Source organism: Panthera tigris, chromosome C1 (genome assembly GCF_018350195.1).
Source record: "Panthera tigris isolate Pti1 chromosome C1, P.tigris_Pti1_mat1.1, whole genome shotgun sequence".
NCBI lineage: Eukaryota > Metazoa > Chordata > Mammalia > Carnivora > Felidae > Panthera > Panthera tigris.
Genome location: NC_056667.1, coordinates 19,535,813 through 19,560,296, shown reverse-complemented (window position 1 = coordinate 19,560,296; position 24,484 = coordinate 19,535,813). Strand labels below are relative to the sequence as shown.

The window sequence follows — 24,484 nt, the reverse complement described above, 5'->3', positions numbered from 1 at the left end:
CATTAGTGAAAACATGGCTTCCTTTAGCTGCTTCTAGACATGGAAGAATAAAAATGAGAATGGCTGTAAATCCCGTTACCTCTGCCTCCCCCTCCATTTGGCTAAAGGCTGGGAGATTAAGACTTAGAACATCACCCAACTCTAGAACCTTACTATGTACCTTGCTCTGCCTTCCTCTTCTCCCAAGTATGTCCTGACACCAAGGCATACCTGATTTTACCCTTAAGTCTTTTCTGCCCCCACAAAGGCAGAACAGGGGATGGTTTATAATTAGGATGTCTACTCTTTGAGGGCTTTGCTTTGTCCTTGCTTTGAGGGCAAGGACATTTTACATCACTTGATCCCTTTTCTATTTCCTGGATACCTAACAGTAAGAAGCAAAGGGAAGATACTGAGTTATGACAATCAGAATACCATTCTGGCTGCCAATGCTTACCTGCAGCCTCAGCAAGCAGACATCCCCGAAGGGGGCAGGGCGGCCCAAAAGGGCACTGTGGACTTGTAGTTCACTCTCTCGTACTTTCTGCTCCAGCTGAGAAATGTGCTTCCTTTGCCTGCAAAAGCCAGCAGAATGAGGTCCAGGGTCCTGACACTAACCTACTTGCAACATGAGCCCCCACCTTCCTTAGTTGAGTACGATTCATAGTATATAAAACAAAGGCCTTGCATTCTGGGCAGTATTGTTTTACTGAAGGAAGAAGAGAAAATAAGAAAACTGACTTGGGAAATAAGGAAAGATCAGCTGCAAAGAACTGGCTGCCCCCTACAGGCATTTCCAGAGCCCCTGCAGAGGACACACAATTGGCCTATCACATTAGTCAGATAAAGGACTCGGTGCTTATCAACCTAGCTCTACCAAGAGGCAAGGTATAGACCCAAACAGAGGGGGATGTGCTATCCTTGGGAAGACCTCATTAGGTGCCATCAATGGGGGCTGGGAGAGCAGAGGCTGATCTTAAGGCACCCCTTGCCCTCTTACTTGTCAATGAGGAGCTCCTTTTCCTTCAGAAGGTGTTCATTACTGTTCAAGATGCTGATCCATTGTGCTGGTTCTAATGTGGGCAGTGGAGGAGCAAAAGCAGCGGGATGGTGGCAGACGGCTCCATTCTGAAGCTGGAAGACAAGCAGGCCCAGAGAGGCTTGACCTTGACCCACAAGCACCTGAAAACACCTGAGGAGTACCCAGCTGGGTCTCTAGTCAAGGTTCACTTTGGCTCAGCCTGAGAAGGCCCAGTGTTTATGAAATAATTTTAGCTCTGATGCATGACTGGAAAGAACCTGCCAGGGAGACTTCTGCCAACTGGACACTCCCTGCTCAGAACGGCTCTAGGTTCTAAGAAAAGGTCACTTATCTTTCATTATCTGGCAAGAGAGGCAAACCAGGGGCTAAGATGTCCTCACCAACCAGGAAAGGAGAATGTATCCTGCTTCTTTCCTTTCCTTTCCACTCTTAAGCAGTACAAGGCCTTTTTTTTATCTTTTTAAACACAAAATTGGTATAATAGAAGGAAAGCAGGAGTTTAGAGATAGGTTTTAAACCCTAGCTCTGTCACCAGCTTTGTGACTCTGGACAGATTACTTATTCTAAGAACTTGGTAAAATTTTTACATTTACCTCATCAAATTGCTACAAGATTTAAATAAGATTCTGTATGTGAAAGGCCCTGCCCTAGTGACTGGTACACAGAATGTAGTACATGATCATTGTTAATGTTATACTTTTTGGGGTCTTCTGCTGTAACCCTCTACTCTGGAGGACCTATCTGGTGTTTAATTAGACCACCAACATGGCATTCACAAGCCTTCACTTCCCATCTACAAACATCTTCTCTTTTTCTTACAAATGTTTTCTTTAGAATCGAAATTTATAGGACAAAACCTATATAGTTCTAAGATCTGCACAGAACCTGTGAAATCCAAGGAAAGGGGTCTCTACCTGCATTTGCTCCATCTGTAAACGGATCAACTCCAGCTGCTGTCGACACGTGCTGAGCTCACAAGATCGCTCACGGGGATGCCAAGGATCAGGGTTCGGCTGCCATACCTGAGAGGGTATAGGCTTGGAGAAGCCAGGAGCAGGCTGGAGTCCCAAAGGGAGCACTCCACTGCTGTTAGGGTGAGGTCCATTCCGCTCACATACCACCCCACTGCCCGGTGCCTTCTTGGTCTCAGGCAACACTTTGTATAACTCCTTGTTTGTGTCGGCTCTTGGGTTGTGGAAGTGGACTTGGTAGTGGGGATCTGAATAAAATGTCTCCATCACTGCCGACTGATTAAGGGTAGACTCCATACTGGGAATATCAAACTTCCTCACCTCTTCTTCTCTTTCATGGCCCACTGCTGGAAACCAGGACTGCTCAATTCCATTTTCTCCGGTAGCACCACAGAGATACATGAAATCTCTAGATAGGCCTGGAGAACGTTTCATTGCACCAAGGTCTCCATTTCTTGTCATCCCCACACCTTCAGCCAGCCCTGATAAAGGGAGTTTGGAGGAAGAGGGTCCAGAAGGTATAGAATTTGGCTTGGCAGGAGAGGTCCCCAAAGTAGAAGGTATCACATGGGCTGTTGGAATGGTTATGTGGCTTTTGATGGGCTGGAAAGGAGGGCTGCTACTTGAGCTACAAAAATCTGCAAAGAGAATAGTTTTCCGTAAGTCAAAACTGAAGGAGCATACTTTTTTGAGTATGGCTGCCACACCAGACATTCTCTGTCCTGAGACCAGGCAGAGTGGACACTATTATCACAAGTATCAGGCAGAAAGACAAGGCAGCCTAACTTAGAAGTATGTATTCTAGGATCTCAAATGCCATTCACAAGGTAAACCAACCAAAGGCAACATTAGCTTTACTTTTAACTTACACTCTGTCCTTTGTATATGAATAAAAAATCTTGCCAGTCAACAAACAAAGCTTAAAACTGAACTTAAAAAAAAAAAATCACTTACTTAAGGGAAATGGATTAGGTCTTACTCTTCTGGGAGTTGGGGAACTCTCAAGCTATAATCCGATCCAATAAAAATATTCTTTCCGAGGGAGGGCTGCCAGAATCCTCTGTGGCCTCCGAAAGCTTCCCAGCAAAGGTAAGCAATGAATCTAAACTATCCAAAGAAAAAGGTACAGTGGATAGTGCTGCTCTGTATCCAGGACAGGGAGTACAGCATCTGAATCAGGATTCTATTCTCTCTCCCACGCACCAGACCTGACTGCCTGGATATGTGAAGTTATTCTTAGTAACTCTCAGGTTTCACTCCAGCACAGTAAGCACTCTCAAGTGGGTACACACTGAAATCCTCTATTTTATATTTTGCCTTTCACTTCCCCCTTGTTTATATCTAACTGTGACTTTTCACTTTTCCTTTAGATTCGATTTATGTTTCCTTTAGCTCTTGATTGGTCTTGGGAGACAAGTCTCTGATTAGCTCCACTGCAAAAGGTTCACATTTCTACATTATTTCCAACTTTCAAGTACTACTCTGAAAAAGACTACAGGGTCACAGAACTAATGTGCCAAGGAAGTGGACTGCAAGCAAACAACAAGACAGTAATATTAAGGAACGTACCTGTTACTTTCACCAGGAAAAAACTGAGTAAGGGGACAAGGAATAGAAATGTCTTCCTTTTTCAACTATGTCCAGTACTCATTTCCAAACCAAGCACATCTACCATGGAGAAGAATGGACTACCAATTTAATTCATTTCTCTTTTTCCTTTCCATCAACCAACACAGAACACACTCAACTAATGAGGACAGATACTATAACCTTACTATAGATTGGCTACCATCTTCTGATACGCGTTTGTAAGCAGCTCTTTAAAAACATGGACATGCCAAATTATCCCTTATCATGTATGGGATAAGCCAAAGTATCTAATCTCCTATACTCAGATGATCTTGGGGATATAAAAAGCCATACTAAAACAAAACAAAAACCAAATCAAAACAACAACAGTTATTTCTGATAAATGTGTCTGCCTCTCAGGACCAAGACAGAAGAACATTTCAGAGGCAAAGGATACAGTTTTTGATGTCCCATAACATAAACATAGGAATAGTCAACAAGGATAAGGTAGACTGGTGGTGATGAAAACTTCCAAGGATAGTAAGCTCCCAACTTGAAATCCTCTGTTAACAACATCATAACATCCACTCTCACCAAGGGTCTCTGCTCTCAAAGTATAATTATGGAACAGAAGACAGTGAGGTTGCAGCATATGAGGGGCTGCTATTACACTGAACTTTGTGCCACCTCCTTCCATTCTTCATCTACAGCACCACTCACTCTTAAGACTCACCAAATTCAGTTTAGAGCCCACAACTCCCAAAGTAGTAATGCCAAAACCAAAGCCGAGAAAAAAGGTACCAAATGACCCAGGAGAATATGGTTTTCCTAATTTTCTAGGAATGTGTTTCATCTACAGACAAAAGAACAAAGGAAAATCTTGGGGCGCTCAGTTGGTTAAGTGTTTGACTCTTGATTTTGTCTCAGATCATGATCTTACGATGGTGAGATCAAGCCCCATGCTGGGTTCTACACCAATGATGTGGAGCCTGCTTGGGATTCTCTCTCTCAACCTCTCTGCCCCTCCCCAACTTATATGCGCTCTCTCTCTCTTACACACGCACACAAACACACAAACTTTTAAAAAATAAAAAAATAAAAAGAATAAAGTAAAATCTTCATCATTTGTCACTTATCTATTAGGTTTATCTACTTATAGTAAGGAATCTGCTGTGATTCTGATAAACTGGTATTAAATGTCAAGTTATACCTCAAGTCTGGTTTGTATTTTGAAACAAACAGCAACACTTATTTTCAAAAGGGCCACTTACCTTCTACAATTTTCAAAGGCTTTCAAAATTTAAAGTATAGGATATGTGATTTTTTGGAGAGAAAAGTCTACAGTTCTTGGAATCATTGGGTTTTGGCCACTTTAAGGGTATTCATATTTCTAAATCTCTCCTCTCAACAATACCCACTGCCCTGCTCCACCCTCTCTCCCCCGATTCTAACAACTCTGCTTTCTTGGTAAGGGGTAGATTTCCCTATAACTAAATCTTTTTTTTTTTTTTTTTTTTTTTTTTTAAGTAGGCTTCATGCCCAGTGCAGAGCCCAATGTGGGGCTTAAACTCACCACCCAGAGATCAAGATCTGAGCTGAGATCAAGAGTCAGACACTTAATGGACTGAGCCACCCAGATGCCTCAGCTATTGCCAAATCTTGATCATTTCTGTCTATATCTCATACTGGTTTATGAAGTAATGTAGTCTGAACTAAGCCAGAGACAATTTCAGTCTTTAGCAAAGAGCTGAAAGCCTCTGAGTTCTCAAGTATATATCTCTACCAGTCCTTTGAGAATCTTAAAGGTAAAACATCTTAATGAGGGGTGGAAACAAAACCAAGCCTGTTTAGTTTAAAGATGCAACAATTAAAAAAAAAAAAAAAAAAAGATGCAACAATGAACTATATTTTATACCAGTCAAAAGGGTTCTTGTCAACTGGGCTCCAAACAAAACCAAGCTAGATTCATAAACAAAATGAACAAGAATTAAGATAAAGACCATTGTACAAAACTGTTTTGGCAGAGAAGACACCTTGGATCCTTTAAAAAAAAACAAAAACAAACAAACTTCTAGACCAATGGCTTTGGTCACTACATCAAGGCTACTATAATTTTGGGGTGCCTGGGTGGCTCAGTCAGTTAAGGGTCTGACTTCAGCTCAGGCCATGATCTCGCGGTTCGTGAGTTCGAGCCCCGTGTCGGGCTCTGTGCTGACAGCTCAGAGCCTGGAGCCCGCTTCGGATTCTGTCTTGCTCTCTCTCTGCCCCTCCCCAGCTCACGCTCTCTCTCTCTCTCTCTCTCTCTCTGTCTCAAAAATAAATTAAAACATTAAAAAAAAATTTTTTTAAAGAATGCACAAGAGGAAATATGTATATTTTTTCCCCAAAGGAATAAAAAGCATACAATCTGTGTAACGATGTGACTGAATTAAATACAGTCAGTCAATTCAGTAGGCAGAGTATCTAGACCACTGTTTGATTTTTAAAAGATTATTTAGTCAAAATGAAAAAAGGTTTCATGACTGCACATGTAGACAAAACCCAGGGGCGCGTGGATGGCTAAATCAGTTAAGTGTCCGACTCTTGATTTTGGCTCAGGTCATGATCTCATGGTTCCTGGGATCGAGCCCGCATCGGATTCCATGCTGACAGAGTGCAGTCTGTTTGGGATTCTCTCCCTCTCTCTCTGTCCTGCTCGTATAGGCACACACGCTCTCTTTCTCAAAATAAACTTTAAAAATTTAAAAAACAGAAATATAACTCACATCCATTTAATTCATCCACTTGAAGTGTACAAGTCAATGGTTTTTACTATATTCAGTCGTGTATAACCATCACAAAAATCAATTATTGAACATTTTATCACCACAAAAAGAAACGTCTTATCCTTTAGCAGTCACATTCCATTTCCCCTAACTTCCCTAGCCTTGGGCAATCACTAAGTTATTTTCTGTCTCTATAGATTGGCCTATTCTAGACATTTCACATAAATGGAATCATACAATATGTGGCCTTTTGTGTCTGGCTTTATTTAGCATAAATGTTTTAAAAGTTCATCCATTTTGTAGCATGTATTAGTACTTAATTTCTTTTTATTGCAGAAAAATGTACTATTATATGGATATACTACATTCTACTCATCCATTCATCAGTTAATAAACATTTGGGGTTGTTTCCATTTTTTGGCTACTATGTATAATGCTATGAACATTCCTATAACAAGATTATGTGTGGAAATGTGTTTTCATTTCTTTTGGCTAGGTGGAGTAGAACTGTTGAGTCATAGGGTGACTCCATGTTTACCTTTTTGAAGATCTGCCAAACTGCTTTCCAAAGCAGCTATAACATTTTACATTCCCACCAGTACTGTATAGAGGTTCCAATGTCTTTAGATTCTCACCAACACTTGTTATTATGTCTTTGATTATAGCCATCCTAGTGGCTGTGACATCTGATAAAATACTAGTGACTAGTTTTGTGACTTTAATCAAGTCATCTAAACACTTTGAAATTCAGCTTTCTCATCCGTAAAATGGAAATAATAAAATATTTCATAGAGTTCTTAAAGACATTAATGAAAAATGTAGAAAAAATTTAGTATAGTATCCATCACAAAGTATTTAATAAATAGTTTTTAGTTATTATTAATTATGAGGTCTCTGCCCTCTAAGAACTCACTATCTAAATGCAAAAATAAAATACTCTCGGGGCACCTGGCTGGCTCAGTTGCTAGAGCATGTGACTCTTGAGCTAGGGGTTTTGAGTCTGAGCCCTACACAGGGTATACAGATTAAATAAACAAACAAACAAACAAACAAACTAAAAAGAAAAAACTCTTGTAAAGTACTGTCTGGCAGTTATTACTTAATTTATGTGCCCCCAAAATGGCAGGCACAATAAAGATACAAGATTGCAGAGAGGGAGATCAGTAATGGGTGGAAGGGATGAGAAAAGTCTTATCATACACTTTACTAGATTTTGAAATATAAGATCAGCATAGCTGGGAAGGGCAAGAGGAGGCGGAAACAGCACGAATGGGCCCAGATTAAAGAAGGAAAGCGCTCAGGGACATGTGGCTGGCTCAGTAGGTAGAGTGTGCAACTCTTGATCTCAGTTGGTGTTGTGAGGTCAAGGCCCATGCTGGGTGTGAAGATAACGTAAAAAATAAAATCTTAAAAAAAAAAAAAAAAAAAAAGGAAAGAGTTCAGATAGCCAAAAATAACAACAACAAAAGTTCTGTGCTTTTTCATAACATAATAAAACACCATACTCGGTGACAGTTAAGAAATATGTCTGAATGGGTGGAATAAGGCCAGATCACAGAACTCAGCAAGGCTCCTGAACTTTATCCTCCAAGTAATAGAAGCAGTTGAGAATTTACAGGAAAGGAAAACTATGAAATCAGGCTTTTAAAATTAGTCTGGCAGTAGAGGGAAACACTTGAAGCCAAGAAACCTACTAGAAAGTTGTTTAAGATAGGACAAACAGTAACAATTGAGAGGAAAGGACCAGTTGTAAGAAACATGGGAGTAAGAAAAATCAAGCAAACTCCCTGGCTGAAGGGACTGAGTTATGAATACTCTGGAAATGACAATATACCTGGAACACAATGTGAAAATGACAACACATATTGGTAATCAAAACATTAATTCACACTTACCCTCTGCAATGTCTGAGCATGATGTGCCAATGGCTGTGTCCCCACTGTCAGCTACACTTGAACAGCGGCTGAAGCGACTCCGAAAAGCCTCTGAGATAACTGGGGTCTGCCATTCAGTCCCCAGGGAACTGCCCTTTTGAATTACACCGGAACCTGAAACAAGTGTCATTTCCCACCTTTAGTGTGAACCAGCTGATATAACCCCCACAAGACTGTTTAAATAAATCACTTAAACCTATGAAAAAATAGCACCCTACCCTTCTCTCTCCTGTACCTATTTCAGTTACTCTGAGTTAGTTAATTTTATTTTTTTATTTTTGAGAGAGAGTACAAGTAAGGGAGGAGCAGAGAGAGAGGGAGAGAGAATCTCCATGCTGAGCATGAAGCCCAGTGCTGGGCTCAATGTCACGACCCTGAGATCATGACCTGAGCCTAAATCAAGAGTCAGACGCTTAACCAACTGAGCCACCCAGGTGCCCCTGAGTTAGTTAATTTTAAATGGAAATAGCATGAGAGTTGAGAATGTTCACAGACAGAAATAAGACTTACCAAGAACCCAGGAGTACTGGGATGGAAAACAATACTATTTAATAGTAGCTACTACCATGTTTTGAAACCTAGAAGCCATAACACTTTATCAACATGATCTCATCTTCCTTACTGAACAGTATCATCACCCCTATTTTACAATGGATAGAGCTGAGATTTGAACCCAGGTTGTTTAGATTCCAATATCCACATTCTTTCCCCTTACAGGGTTGCTTTTGGCATTCTGCGCATGACAATTCTTCAATGTGTAGTCTATATGTGGCAGGATGGCTTAGCATCCCTGGTCACTATTAAAAGCCAGTAGCAGCCCTAACCCCATCCCACCATCACTGTGAAACCTGAAAATACCCCATATGCTTCCAAATGTTCCCTAGGTTAATAGGTAGTCCAGTCTGTTGTTGAAAATCATTGCTTGACTGAACAAGGATACCCTGTGGGCAGGGTGAATCCAGATCAAGGTAAGTCTTGAAAGTCAATCTGAAGAGTTTAAGACTTTGAGTGTAATGCAAAGAAACCACTAAAATTTCCGAGTGGGTAAGACAAAGCAAGACTGATGAGATATTTTTAATTCTGTTAGCTTGCTATTTAAAGGCCAGTAAGTAGAAAATATTCAATAAATAATTTGTTAGTATTTATTGTTAAAAAACCACTAATTTTCTAAACTGTATCTGATGATCAGTGTAAACAAAGAGGAAATGGTGTCTACTTATCCATTTAAAGTGTCAGAGTTTGAGTTGAAATCAGAAAATAAAGTTCTACAGACTCTTTGATTTAGTGGGAAGCAAATGATATCTCAACACAAACCACCCTCTCTCTTGTTCCAGTTTTAGTGCTTCTCCCATCTTTTTCACCCACTTTCTTCTAATTTTGCTACACTTCTGCTTTCTACTGAAGGCACCCTAACTTTCTCTGGGTCACAGTGGACTGCCTGATTTGAAAGAATTTATATACATGCAGTAATCAGTAATAATCTTTCATAGAAGATATACCCAACAAACAGAGCTTCTTTGGGTCACAGTGGACTGCCTGATTTGAAAGAATTTATATACATGCAGTAATCAGTAATAATCTTTCATAGAAGATATGCCCAACAATCAGAGCTTCTGATCAGCCTAAGATTAGCTGGTGTTACTATCTGTACTAAGTACTAGAAAGAAAGTAATCTGACTTCTTGATGAGTCTATATGGCGTTCTCTCCCTAGTTAGCTTACACTTTGCCAGACCCTTTGAAATAAGGAAAACTGATTAAGAGCCTCTATTACCATCTTCCTGGCCTCTTACTGGAAATCACTTCTTGTTTCTACTACTAACCTTCCATTCTTTATGGGTACCACTTTTCTATCTGCTCACTCCACACATCAATTCGGAAAAGATATTTGTTAAAATAAGATTTTATTTTGATATAGGTAAAGAGGCTTATGCTTATTTCCAAATTCAAATTTGAAAGCAAAATTTTTTGTGTTATGTCACATGTCCTATCACCAGCATCTTCATCAAAATATTAAGACCATCATTAATCGAATGAGACATTACTAAAGACAAAAGCCATCAGAAGAGCAGTGAGTTTTGTTAGAAATTGCTACATCCCAAAAACTTGTGTGTTATACACATAATTGTCATAAGAAATTGTACAATCCAGCCCTGAAACAATGTGTGGCATATAGCAGATGATCAATAAATATTTGCTGAATGAATCTTGAATTGATTCAACAAATGCTTTTTAAAATGCTTAATTTCTGCAAGGCAGCATGCCTAGGAGAATACAACAAATATCTAACAAATGTCTGCTGTAAGGCACTGTGGGATTTTAAAGTTAAATAAAGCATATTCTGGGGCACCTGGGTGGCTCAGTCGGTTAAGTGCCTGACTTTGGCTTGGGTCATGATCCTGCATTTCATGAGTTCCAGCCCCACGTCGGGTACTGTGCTGACAGCTCGGAGCCTGCTTCGGATTCTGTGTCTTCCTCTCTCTCTCTGTCCCTCCCCTGCTCACCCTCTGTCTCTCTCTCTCTCAAAAATAAATGAAGATTAAAAAAAAAAAAATAAAGCATATCCTTAGCTGAATAAAATGTACCCTTTTCTTCATAAATACCCCAGATTCAAAAAGTTATTTTTCTATGCTACTTCCTACTTGAATATACTGTATCTACTTAATACGTTTATTGTGTATACATATATTTATATATGTTTAATATACTTAATATATCCACTTAGTATATCTGCTGAGCTTTCAAAATCTTGTCAATCCACTCTAAAGATAAATTCCTGAGTCTCTAGTGACAACATAACTGAGACTGTAGGCATCCAAGAAGAATTCCAATCTTTGTGGGCTAGCAGATGACTGACACACCCACAGGACTACAAAGACAACATAGAACACAGTAATTTATGCTGTGTTTTTCTGATTTCAAATGAAACTATGTTCCAAAGTCATTCTGTTCCTTCATGTGTCCTCCCCTCCCAAACAATCACGTGGGCTTGTTGGAAGCCATGTAGGACCTGAGATAAACAGTTGTTCTCTTGGAGAGGACTGTTTTTCTATTGAATATAGCCTCCTGTTATTTTTGTTCTTTTCAAGCATTTCAGTGAATGCTTGTTTGCTGAATATTTCCTTTAAAGGAACTTGTTACGGAACAACAGAGCAAAAGTCAGAATTTAACCTGGAAAACTTTGACTACTCACCTGGCGAAGCCACATGAGAGATCCTCTCACTTGGGTATTTCTCCTGCATGGCCATCAATAGTTATTTGAGCCAACTGCAGAATGAAGGAATAACCAGTCAGATCTCTCCATTACTTTTAATTCCCTATAACTCACTCCATTCAACCCAAACTGCCAAAACCACACAGAATAGTCCTTAGTCCTCCACTTGTTTTACTCCTAAAGATATTTTTTAAGGCAAAGCAACTCCTAATACTCCTTCCTACTTCTCTTCCTAAGTTAAGGGAGAGAAAACCTAGAACCAAATAGAGATTCCCAATACTGATCCTATATGATCCTAGAACCCCTCAATTGCTGCAAAAATTAAAAATGATATATTTTTTAAATGTTTATTTTGAGAGAGAGAGCATGAGCAGGGGAGGGGCACAGAGAAAGGGAGAGACAGAAAGAATCCCAAGCAGGCTCTGCATCACCAGCACAGAGCCAGAGGTGAGGCCTGAACTCACTATGAGATCATGACCTGAGCTGAAACCAAGAGTCACCCAGGCACCCCCAAAATATTACTTTTATTTATTTTTTTAAGTTTATTTGAGAGAGAGAAACAGAACACATGAGTGGAGGGAGGGGCAGAGACAGAGGGAGAGAGAGAATCCCAAGCAGGCTCTGCACTGTCAGCGCAAAGCCCAATGTGGGGCTCAAACTCACAAACTGTCAGATCATGACCTGAGCCGAAGTCAAGAGCCAAATGCTCAACCGACTGAGCCACCCAGGCACCCCTAATATTACTTTTAATTAACAAACTTTGCCATGGATTTTCTTAGCCATGAAAATAGGATGGGGGAGTGGAGTGGAGAAAGAACTAAACAACCAAACCACCAGTGGAGTATTATACCTTCAGTTATAATTAACTTAAGTTCTCCTATTTCTCCAGTAATGAAAGTTAGTCATATGATTCACAAACAGAATTCTTGGTCATAAGCATAACTCCAATTCTCAGCTGGGAACATGAGGTTTTCTTCCCATTTCCCCACTTCTTAAAACACTTACATTTATTCTAATGTTAGGCTGTGAGAATTCAGCATAAGTCTGATTACTATCTGTGTAAACAAAAGCTTTAATTAACTGTAACTAAAAGTAGGAAATATCTTATTTTTGAATAGTATTTAAGAGGCATGGCAGTACAGGGAAGTGATTCAGAGTATGCACGTGTGATCAGACAGCCTGAATGTGAAGTCTGACTTCTCAATTAGCTGTGTAACCTTGGGCAAATTTCTTAATATCTATGTGCTTCACTTCCTTCAGATAAAAATGAGGATAAAGACAAAACCTAATGCATGCTAATTCATTTAGAATTAACTCACAACAGTGCCTGACGCATATTAAGTGCTTAATTACATTTTTATTATTATTACTTGTCAGTTTATGTCAATAAAAAAGAGGTACATTGTGGTCCCTGGAAGATAAAGTATGAATTTAGAAACTGAATTTATAAGAGCTCCCAAAGAGTTTGGAACAAAATCAGTCAGTAGATCACAATTCTTAAGAGGTGAAATTCAACTCTGAAGGGAAAACAAAGGCTATATGGGTACAATTTCTCTAATATGCTTTACTGACCTCTATAGTTTTCTCTTAGTAACAACAACCCAAACCCTCACTTATTCACTGCATCTACATTAATGGTACCATCCCCTGAAATCCCAGGTCTTGACAAAGTAGGTAAGAGATTGTTCAGTAAAAGCTTCAACATATACAGCTATTATCATTCAGTGTGTTAATGGTGACACAGAAGGATTAGATTATCTGCCTAGTAGTGATATCAAATGGTCACTATCAAAATCCTTTTCTTCACTCATTTCTTTAAAGTATAACAAAAATGGTAGTAGGCTCATTGGATTCTGAGACCTTTGCAAATTCAGAAGAGTTGAAGATAGGATGACAAAAGAACTCTCAATTAAAGAGTTACTCTAGGGGCACTTGGGTGGCTCAGTCAGTTAGGTGTCGAATTCGGCTCAGGTCATGATATCATGGTTCACGAGTTTGAGCCCCACGGTTGGCTCTGCTGACAGCTCAGAGCTTGGAGCCTGCTTCAGATTCTGTGTCTCCCTCTCTCTGACCCTCCCCTGCTCATGCTCTGTTTCTGTCTCTCTCAAAATAAATAAAAACATTTAAAATTTTTATTTAATAAAATATTGTTTTTTAAAAAGTTACTCTACAACTCAGCAATTCCACTACTAAGTATATGTTCAGGAGAAAAAAAAAAAAAAACATGCTCACACAAAATCTTGTATATGAATGTTCAGAGCAGCATTATTTATAACAGCCAAAAAGAAAAAAACTTCAAATGTCTATCAACTGATGAATGGATAAATTCCACTTATATGAAATGTCCAGAACTGGCAAATCCACATAGATAGATTAGTGGTTGCCAAGGACTAAGAGGAGGGGCAATAGGGAGTGACTGCTAATGGATATGGGGGTTCTTTCCAGGGTGATCAAAATCTCCTGAGATTCGATAGTGGTGATGGCCGCACAACCTTGTGAATGTACTAAAACCACTGAATTGTACACATGTAAAATTGAATTTTATTGTATGTGAATTATAATTAAAAAAAAGAACTCCCAAAAGAAGCAAAACAGTATGGAAGAGATCATTCTTAACTTTTTCCTACTAAGTTCAGAAGTAGATGAGCTATTGGTGGAAGTTTTTAGGATCATTTGAAGGAGATAAAGATTTCCTGAAATAAAAGTGAGAGAAATGAATATACAAGAAGTAATGTAAATAACCAATTACACAGCCAAGAAAGGTAGGAGTGAATGGAAGCAGACAAAAAAAAAAAAAGCACTCAACATTGATGGTTTCTATCTTCAAAGCCCTTTAAACTATTTATTCATCCAACAAATTTAATACGTATTCAGTACCTTCTACCCACCTAGCACTGTGCTAAACACTCTATAAGTATCATGTCTTATCAATGCTCACATCAAACCTATGAGGCAATTACTAGTATTACCCTCATTTCATGGATGAAAAAATGAAGGCTTACAGAGGTGAAGGTCATACAGCCACAAGAGGCTTCAAAGCCAGGACTGTGCTCTAATGCTAAAGGAGTCTAGTTAGCATTTTTCTGTGTGTGACAAAAAGAAATAAAGGAAGTTACCAAGGCACCACAAGTTGGGGGTTTCTGCTTCAGACCCAGCCAGAGCTGCAAGCCCCAAAGAAGTTGGGAGCAGGGACAGCTCATACAATTTCTTCACTTTGCCCCTGGTCACCACACAGGCTCTCTTTTCCAAGGTGCTACCCAAGAGTTAGGTTTTGACTGTTATATTTCTCTCCCTGAAGAATTATAATCTTAGTGTGGAATGTCACACTTGGCAGCTGCTGAGAACCACATCAAGACAGGAATGGATTTGAAAGGATACACAGCTGACACAAGCACAGTAAGAATCTCACACCATCAGGGTGCCTGGGTGGCTCAGTCAGTTGAGCCTCCAACTCTTGATTTCGGCTCAGATCATGGGCTCGTGGTTCGTGGGATCAAGCCCTGCATCAGGCTCTGTGCTGTTAGTGCAGAGCCTACTTGGGATTCTCTCTCCCTTGTGCCTGCGGTCTTTCAAAATAAACAAACATACATTAAAAAAAAAAAAAAATCTCACACCATCACACTGTCATGACCATGATCATTCATTAAACCATACCTAAAGAAAGAGAAGCCAAATCCTTGCCAAGAAGTTATCTTTACAAAGTCCTGAGAAAAGGACTTTGGATAAGTAACGAGGCATGGTTATCTTAATCATCCTGTTATTATCGGCTCTCCTGACCCAGCACACAGTATTCAATTCATCAACCAAAATTCACTGAGTGCCTACTATCCGCCTGGCTCTGTGCCATATGCTGGAAATATACTGGCGTAAAAGACAAACAGGGCTCTGATCCTCCTGTTTTATCGTGAAGTGCTGGATACCTTCTATTGAACAAACATGCTGTAACCCACTAAACTTGTGGTTCATCCAAAGCACCAGCTCCTCCTCGTCGAGCAGGGTTCGGAAATCGGGATGCTCCTGACATTTTCGGTCAGATAAGTGGGGGGGGGGGGGGGCTGTCCTGTGTAAGGTGGATGTTTAGCGGCATCCTTGACTTCTAGATGCCAGGAGCAATCCCCGAGCTGTAGAGCTGCAAATGTCGCCGGACGTCGTCAAATATCCCGCGGGGAGCAAAGTCGGCTCAGAAACTCTAGCCTGGCGCCTTCACGAGTGCTGTCTGTCCCCCAACCATAACTCTCTACTCACCCTTTAAGCCTCAGCCCCGACTTCGCTTCCTCATGGAGGGCTCCCTGCCCTCCCGAACTACACCGGCGCCTGGTGCTTAGCGCTCTGCGTACTTGACCAGCCCACACCACTGAGTGCTAACGAACGAGTCGTCACCCGAGCAATGTCGCCTCTTCTCCCGGGACTGCGTGCCGCGTGCAGGCAACCAACGTGCTTCCCGCCGTCCCGCCGGCGACTGGCACGGGGCCTACCCTTTACAAAGGTAAAGCAACTGCTGTGGAGTGAAGGATGGAGAAAGCCAGGCGAAGAGGGCGGGGACGCGAGCGAGTCGCGAGGGGGCGTGTGCGGGGTATTATTTTAGGAAGCCCAGCGGGTGAGAGACCCATAGAGGACGGCTTAGCGGCTCTGCGCATGCGCCTCGCTCTCCTGCGGCCCCCGAAGAAGGCAGGTCAGGAGTGTTTCTGGGGCTCCTCCGGGGCTCCCCAAGGTAGGGCGGGGTCTGTCAGCCCGTCAAGGGCTCCCGAGGGGAGGAGGACTTACGTGGGGCCGAAAGCGGGCGGCGAAATCCCTCACCCTGGGACGCCGACTGCGGCCACCACGTCAGCCGCAGGCAGCAGTTCCCTCCCTCGGCTCGCCTAACGGCCGTTACACACCCGCCAGGCCGCGCGCCTCAGAGCGCGCGCCGCCCCGCCCCCGCCCCCTTCTGCCCGCCTGGGGCCAATCAGGAGTCGGGCCGCGCCGGTGTCCCGCCCCTGCACGCTGCGCTCGGCGCCGGGAGCGGACGGATCTTTCTGCGCATGACCTCACCGCCCTTCGGGACCTTCTGCCCTGCCCCTAGCCAGGTCTCGCCTGTGGGCGGAGCCCTCCAGACTCAGGTCTGAAGTGCTTTGCTGGGCTTGGGCGGATCAGGAAGCTGGATGCCAGGGAAAATCTTCCACGAACCCCTGCCCCCAACCGGGCCCACCCTTCTCCCATTCCCCACTACCTATAAGTGGTCCCACCTGAGATAAAGCAAAGGGTCAGGTGGTGGTCCGGAGTGAGGGTGTGGCCTGGATCACTGCCTCGTCAGGGTTAGGGCTCATCTGTGGCTGGGGCAGGGCGTGGGCTGGGTTAGGGTCGCCAGTGGTCGAGACTGTGACCAGGACTCAGGTTGAAGAGTAACTAACAGATCGATCTTGCCTCCCTACCCAAACTCCGTCCCCAGGAAAAGAACTAAGTTCATTTGCGTTAATGTATACTTAAGAATCAGACCGGGGAATTGTTAAAAGGAGGAACAAAGCCATCAGCCAAAGGATAGTGACAAATTCCGGGTTTCTGGAAACCTGACCTGGGAGGGAGAGGCATTAAAAAGTTGGGATTTCTTAACTTTGAAGAACCAGACTTAAAGAGAATTAATTACTGGATCAAATTCAGTCTAGAGTTAGGACTCTGGGGATGTGCTCCAAAGTTCTATCCCCACCCTGGTCTCATAACATTTTAAGGTAACAATATAGAAGGCATAAAATAGCAGATTTAATGGATAATGAATCTGGGTATGATGTGATAGATGCATTTAGGGGATATTCTCTAAATTAGGACCAGAAACCTTTCTTAAATAGTAAGGATAGGTGTCTAAATGAATAAATTTGTAGACTGGTGGGTAGGAGGTAGACTAATGGGTGGTGGAAACTTCTACTTGATTGCTTCTGTTTCTTTTGTGGAAAACATCTGTGAAGAGGGAGGGAACAGGGGCATATAGAGGACTGAGAAGAATGGAGAGTATTTGAAGAGCTGATAAAGAGAATGGAAGACAAAGCTAACTGGAAACATAGTGGAAGTGCTGAGATTTAAATTTACAACTGGCACATAGTGCATTTATGCAGTTTTCTCCAATGGGTATCTGTCCTTTTTTTTTTTTTTTTTTGGTTTTATTTTTAGGGGTGCCTGGGTGGCTTAGTTGGGTAAGCGTCTGACTCTTAATTTCAGCTTGGGTCATGATCTCATGGTTGGTGGGTTCAGGCCCAGGGTCAGGATCTGTGCTGACAGTATGGAGCCTGCTTGAATTCTCTCTCTCCTCTCTGTTTCCCAGTCTGCCCCTCCCTCACTTGCTCTCTCTCTCTCTCTCAAATAAAAAAATAAACTTAAAAAAAAAAAAAAAGATTTTATTTTTAAGGAATCTCTACACCCAATGTGGGGGCTCAAACTCACAACCTGGAGATCAAGAGTCATATGCTCCACCTTGACTAAGCTGGCCAGGTACCCTGGATATCTGTATTTTAAAAGTAACTCCATTATCATACTACTAATTTTCAAATGTGAATGAGTCTTCATGTCTTAACAAAGATCAGATGTTAATTTCAGAGAATATTCACAATCAGTTTTTAGATATGAGATAGTCTTAAATCTTCAGTTACTTTATTATTTTTAAAAGACCTGGGGTTCCTGGGTGGCTCAGTCAGTTGAGCATCTGACTCTTAATTTCGGCTTGGATCATGATCTCATGGTTTGTGGGTTCAGGCTCCATGTGGGGCCCTGTGCTGGCAGTATGGGGCCTGCTTGGGATTCTCTCTTTCCCTCTCTCTCTGCCCCTCACCCACCTGTTCTCTCTCTCTCTCTCTCTCTCTCAAAATAAACACGTTAAAAAAAAAAAAGACTTGCTGCAAATTTAATAAAATTTGGAATTATAACCTGAGTGAAAAAAGAGTTGGCCAGATATATCCCACCCCAGCTTAATCAAAGAAAAAAGAAAATAAACTAACTGCATCTTAGTTGTAATCCTATCATTAGAGATACTGCTTTCACATGCATTAGTGTTGTCTAGTGGCTTATTTTATAAGCATCTATTGTTACACAGCACAGAGGCTTCTTTCATTAGTCAACTAAATATAGTTTAAGCTCAGTAGCTTCTTTGTTTACTTAATTTTGTTTCATTCTATTTTTTTGAGATATTTAAGCATAGTACAATCAGTAATATTTTGCCTTTTTCCTTCAGGATATATATATAATATATATATATATTATATATATATATTAAATATTTATTTTGAGAGAGGGCAGGAGAGGGAAAGAGAGAGGAAGAGAGAGAGAATCCCAAGCAGACTCTGCACTGCCAATACAGAGCCTGATGTAGGGCTCGAACCCATGAATTGAACAAATAGAGCATGACCTGAGCCAAAATCAAGTCAGACACTCAATGGACTAAGCCACCCAGGCACCCCACCTTCAGGATATATTTTAAATAAGGGCAAAAGTTAATGCCTTCACCAAAAGGTCTATTTAAATACTCTACTCCAGGCCTATAAAGTGAATATGAAATCCCAATGAAATGTAATTACTTGCGTGCTAATTTAATAAATGTGTGACTTTTTGGGTGCCTGGGTAGCTCAGTCAGTTAAGGGGCTGACTTTGGCTCAGGTCATGTTCTCATAGTTGGTGAGTCTGAGCCCCATGTTGGTTCTGTGCTGATAGCTCAGAGCCTGGAGCCTCTTCAGATTCTGTGTCTCCCTCTCTCTGCCCCTCCCCTCACACACTCTTGTCTCTCTCTCTCTCTCTCTCTCTTTCTCTGTCAAAAATAAACATTAAAAATTTTAAAAAAATGTGTAACTTTGGTGTGCTTAAAATAATATAGGGGTTCCTGGGTGGCTTAGTTGATTAAGTGTCCAACTCTTGATTTCGGCTTAGGTAATGACCCCAGGGTCATGGGATCAAGCCCCACATAGGTCTCCATGCTGAGCATGCAGCCTGCTTAAGATTCTCTCTCTGCCCTTCTCCCTCGCTCGCACACACACCCTCTCTCAAAAATTTTTTTTTAATTAAAATTTTAAAAATGATAATATGGACTGATCATCTGATTTAATTTTTAGGAGCTATTAAAGCATTAAATGAGAAGAAAAGTTCTTGCAAATGAAATGTTAAGACTGTTAAATTTAACTTTAACATCTTTTTTTTTTTTTTTTTTTTTTTAGGGAGCACAATTGGGGGAGAGGGACAGAAGGGAAAAGAGAGAATCCCAAGCACGCAGAGCCCAATGCAGGGCTCAATCTCATGAACCATGAGATACGACCTGAGCCAAAATCAAGAGTTGGATGCTCAGTCGACTGAGCCACCCAGAAGCCCCAAGACTGTTAAATTTAACTTTTATTGTTTGTAGCAAAATACTTTCCCAAGAAATTAATTTCCAAAATGGTCATAGATATCAATCAAAAGTATTTCAAAAGCAAAACAAACAAAAAAGAGGCAAAAGGGCCTTCTTGTGGTTTTGTAAAAGTGCCACTCTGCCAACCTGTTAAGCCTGTCCTGTCTCCTGGTCCACACCACCTACTTCCTGCACTCAGCTGTCCTTTCTGTAAGGTTAACAACTGTGTCTTGTGTAGGCTTACCACAGGAACTGGGGCATAGTAGGTTCCAACCCATTTTTGAATGGATACATGATAGTAGCACAAACACTGATGCCTATAGAGAATAAAGTGACTTCTCACAACTACACACACTCATGAAGTGCTGAAGCTTTGTAGTCAGATTACACAGAAAAGGAGTCAAAGTAGGAAAATTCCTTGTTGTTTATTGGCTATACTCCCTGCCCAGTCCCCTACCGTATTGAGCAGCCCAATCCTGTCCTTGGAAGAGTTCCAGAGATGGGAAAGGATGGTGGGATGAGGAAGCACAGCTTGAGGCTCAGCAGCCACATTCCTTACCAGATAGTAGTTGGGACACACTGGGGTTTCATCTTGTCTCCCTAACTAGAGGACAAACTACTCATCTCTCCCTAAATCTTCCTCTACCCCACCCTTACTTCAGGCAACAAAACTAGAAGCCAAGGGCTAGAGTTGGGGAAGATATCTCGGCAGGATTTTATCACAGCATCAAGCCTATCACCATCAGAATAAAGACAGCCATCCAGGCTTCTGCAGGAAAGAAACAAATGATTACCAACAGGGTTCAGTGGATTTAGGCTTAGATATTCCACTTTGGGGAATTATTTAGTAACCCACTCATGCATTCTTTCAACAAAGGTTTCCCACTGTCCCGACAGTCCCTCCCATGGGGGTGAGAGATGGAGTACAGGGATGAAACGTACTCTAGTTCAATGTGGACCCCACTCATCTCCTCTCACTTATTACCTGCCTGACCCTAACCCCCTACTCTAAGTCATTTCTGTCTAGTCTCAGGTTCTGACAAAGTGTAAAGCTCTAACTGTAAGTACCAACAACCCCCAATGACAACTCTGCTGTGTACTGCTGAGGAATCTGAGACTCTAACTGGGTAACTGACTTTTCCCAAGTCACACAGAGATGAGCAGAGATAGGATCCAAGACCAGCACCAGTCAGAACCCAGTGTGCACCCCCCCCCAGACCCTGGTGCACCCGCCAGAATTTCATACCAATCTCTGTGTACCAATCTGCCAAACACGTGCTGCTGGAGGCATTGAACTCAAACCACATAGAAAAAAAGATTGAACTCCAGGAAACATTCTGACAGGATTCCCATGGTTGCATCAAGATTGGGCAAGAGGGCTGACCCTTTGTTGAAGCAGGGCCTCACAATGGTGTGATGATGAGTCTTCTGCCTCTAATAAGAACGGACTTACTAAGATAGGCTTTTCCATGAGGGTCGGAGTTTTGGAGGACTGTTATGAAAGGAGAGACTGTTCCAGACCAGCAAGGAAGATACACAAAAGTAGGCTGGCACAAGGGACAAACAGACTACAAGAAGAGTGAGCTGGTGTGGCGGGAAAGGTGGGGGTGGGAGGAGAGGAGTAGAAACTGAATGAGAACACGATCCGTGAGGAGAGGAGACCCTTCCTGAGCAGAGGAGAAGCTGAAGAGGATATAGGTTTGGGGAGGATATGGACCTGGATTAAGAGAGGAGTGTGAGGACATGAAGGTAGGAGGGGTCTCAGAGCAGGTCAGTGGGATGCTTTGCAAGAGGAGTCAGAGAGGCCCCGAAATGATCCAGTTACCGCTAATCCGGATGGGCTCCGAACACCACCCAGCCAGCGCCGGTCTTCAGGCGCCCTTGCATCGGAATCTCCCAGGCTCGATTTCTCCCAGGCGAACTCTTCTGCCTACAGGTCGGCGGGGGACATGCAAGCCTGAGGGTAGCGAGGTCCCTCCCCGCCCCAGCAAGGGCGGGCATTTGCGCGAGACTCCGGGGAGCCAGGTGTGTTCCCCCAAATCCCGCCCCTTAGGTCAACCACTGGTCCCTTGCAACACAAGCCCCGCCTCCGGTTCCTGCCCCCGGCAGGATAGGCCCATCCCCAACACCGCCATCCTCCAGGCCCCGCCTTAGTCCCGCCCCCAGGATGGCAGCATTGGTGTATTGCTACGTGTCTGGCTCCAGTGGGCCGCCTCCACCGGCGCCAGGCGTAGGCTAAGGAAACTGCCAGGATCCCCCAGGGCTGCCAGCTCACCGGCTGGCAGGGGTGTCCCTCCCGCTTGTCTCACAGGGTCACTCGGCTGCGTAAGTAGAACGTGTCGCTGGTCACGAAGTGGAACAGGTTGAAGGCCCGCGTCACCTGCAGAGAGGCCCCGTTGACCCGCAGGCCTCCTAGCAGCCGGTTGCTGACTGGGCAGCTGTGGAAAGAGGCTGCAGTCATTGACTGTTAGGAGTCCTGGCTTGGGCCAGCGGTGTGGACGGACGAATACTGATTTCCCCCTTTTCGCTTGTGCTGTTTGTGAACGCTGCGTGTCGTACTGAGAACTTTACGTGCATTATTTGATTTCATCTTCACATCAATCCTATATACTTTATATACTTTTGCCTCTTCCCCTTTCTCTCCTCCGACTCCTTTCTTCCCTCCATTTCTTTCTTCCCTTTCTTTTCCTTCCTTCTTTCTTTCTTTCTTTCTTTCTTTCTTTCTTTCTTTCCATCTTTTCATTCCTACTATGTTTTTATTTCTTCTCCTTCCCTTCTCTTCATCATTATTTTGATAGTGTGTTAGGGGTAATTCATGGAAAGATGATCTTTTAGTTTTCGTTGTCTTAGTTTTGTTTTTCTAAGGCTCTCTCCTTTCAATAATTTTTTGCTTGACTGGGCATAGTTTATCAGTGATCACTTATTTAGCAATAATTGTTCCAAGTTGAAAAAAGAAACTTCAGTTATTGACGGCAATGTAGGGATTAGTGGCAAACTCTGATAGACATAGAAAATTCTGAGCTAAGGGATTAGGAGCCAATGGTCTGAACTGTCCATGCTATTGTCATGGTGACTTTTTTGAGGTTACAATAACCTAAATGTAAATGCTTCACTATAACTAGTAATATTTGGATCGGCCTGTGCTATAGACTCCATGGTGGAAGGAAATTCTTACTATATACAGGTTCTGTTCTAGGTCCTAGTTCCTTGGGAGAATTAGGGAACATGAGTGAACAAAACAGACCAAAACCTCCTATTCTCTTGTGGTTAAGGGAAGACAGACAGTAAATAATTTAATTTTTTAAAAAGCAAATTATCTCATGTAATATAACATATAGTTAGGAGGTGATACACAGAAGAAAGAAACTGATCTAGAATGGATGAGGGGAGAGTAGTTGCAATTTTAAATAGCATGGGCCAGTAGGCTTCCTTGAAATGGTAACATTTTATCAAAGACTTGAAGGAGATGACAGTTTTCCCTATGGGTATCTCAGTTGAGGGTTTGTAGGAAGAGAAACCAGCCAATGCAAAAGCCTAAGGGACAGCAAATTACTTACCCACTGAGTTACCTGTCCACACAGATGCTACCTCCTTTGGGCATTAGGGAGTCACCTGTCTGATCTCTGTCTCTTGTACTCCTCAAAGCTCATTTAGTCTTTTTACTCCATGGTCTTTTTTCTGGGGCTCAAGCTCACCATCAATAAGTCCATTCTAGATACCACCTTGACAGACCCTTTCCTTTTTAAGGAGATAAGGAAACTGAGGTTCAGAAAGGTTAATTAGGTTGCTCAAGTTTCTTCAGGGAGCAGCCTGGCTGCTGTGCCCGCCCATACCTTTAATCACTAGGTTCTATTTCCTCCTGACAAAGGAAGAATTACATGCTAGGACAGATTTGGTGGTATTTCAGAACCCGGACTCTAAAGTGTGAATAGACCAACGGTGTGCCCTTGGTCAGGTAATTTCAACTCTCTGAACCCACTCTAATCCCCTCATCTGTAAAGTGGGGGGAAATAATACTTCCTAGGTCTATTTTCAGGAATCAGTGAGTTAATGAATGATTCACTGTGCTCTGTGAAGATCTGTTAATATTAATGAAATACAACCTAGAAGTCAGGAGACTCAGCTTGTTCTTCTGACCACAAGCTGTTAAAGGTAAAGGACCTGGCCTTCCCAGCACCGAGAAAGGTCTACCAGTTGTGTGAACTGAGCCTCAGTTTCTCCATCTATAAAATGGGAATAAAAATGCAACTATCTTATACAGTGTGTTGTGAGGCTTAAAGGAATTAACATATGTGAAGTAATTTGAACATGCCTGGCATGGGGTAAATGCTGTGTCAGTATTAGCTATTAAATGTAATGCATGTCAGGTATATTGCATAGTGTGTAGCACTTTGAAATGTCAGTTTGGGTTTTGGTTTTTTACATTTATCATTGTAGGCCCTTAATATTTGAAGAAAAAGTAAAAGGAATGAATGTTATTGGCTGTAATCTTGGACAGGCTTTAATCTCCTTGTGCCCTAGTTTACTCATCTGCAAAATGGGAATGACAATACTTGCATTCATTCAACAAACATTCACCCAGTACTTTACTTTCTCCCAGTGTTTATGTACCCAGGATACAGACGAAAGAGACAGGATCTGTGCTCATGGGAACAAACACACTCAGCACAAGCC

At 42.2% G+C, this 24,484-nt stretch overlaps 1 protein-coding gene across 4 annotated transcripts in view; it reads right to left on the bottom strand.

Annotated features, from left to right (window-relative positions):
* CEP85 (centrosomal protein 85) overlaps positions 1-16,326 on the bottom strand; it is a 29,857-nt gene extending 13,531 nt beyond the window's left edge. For 2 of the 4 annotated variants that reach the window (XM_007078154.2, XM_042995491.1), the window contains exons 1-6: positions 16,237-16,326; positions 11,452-11,525; positions 8,222-8,374; positions 1,936-2,630; positions 980-1,113; positions 437-554 (exon numbers count right to left, since the gene is read on the bottom strand). In XM_007078154.2, the coding sequence (XP_007078216.1) occupies positions 437-554; positions 980-1,113; positions 1,936-2,630; positions 8,222-8,374; positions 11,452-11,506 (1,155 nt within the window). In that variant the 5' untranslated portion in view covers positions 11,507-11,525; positions 16,237-16,326. Of the gene's footprint in view, positions 1-436; positions 555-979; positions 1,114-1,935; positions 2,631-8,221; positions 8,375-11,451; positions 11,526-15,717; positions 16,180-16,236 lie in introns of those variants that run through there. The other 2 variants (XM_042995490.1, XM_015535715.2) reach the window with 2 other exon arrangements.
* Positions 16,327-24,484: the final 8,158 nt, after the last annotated feature.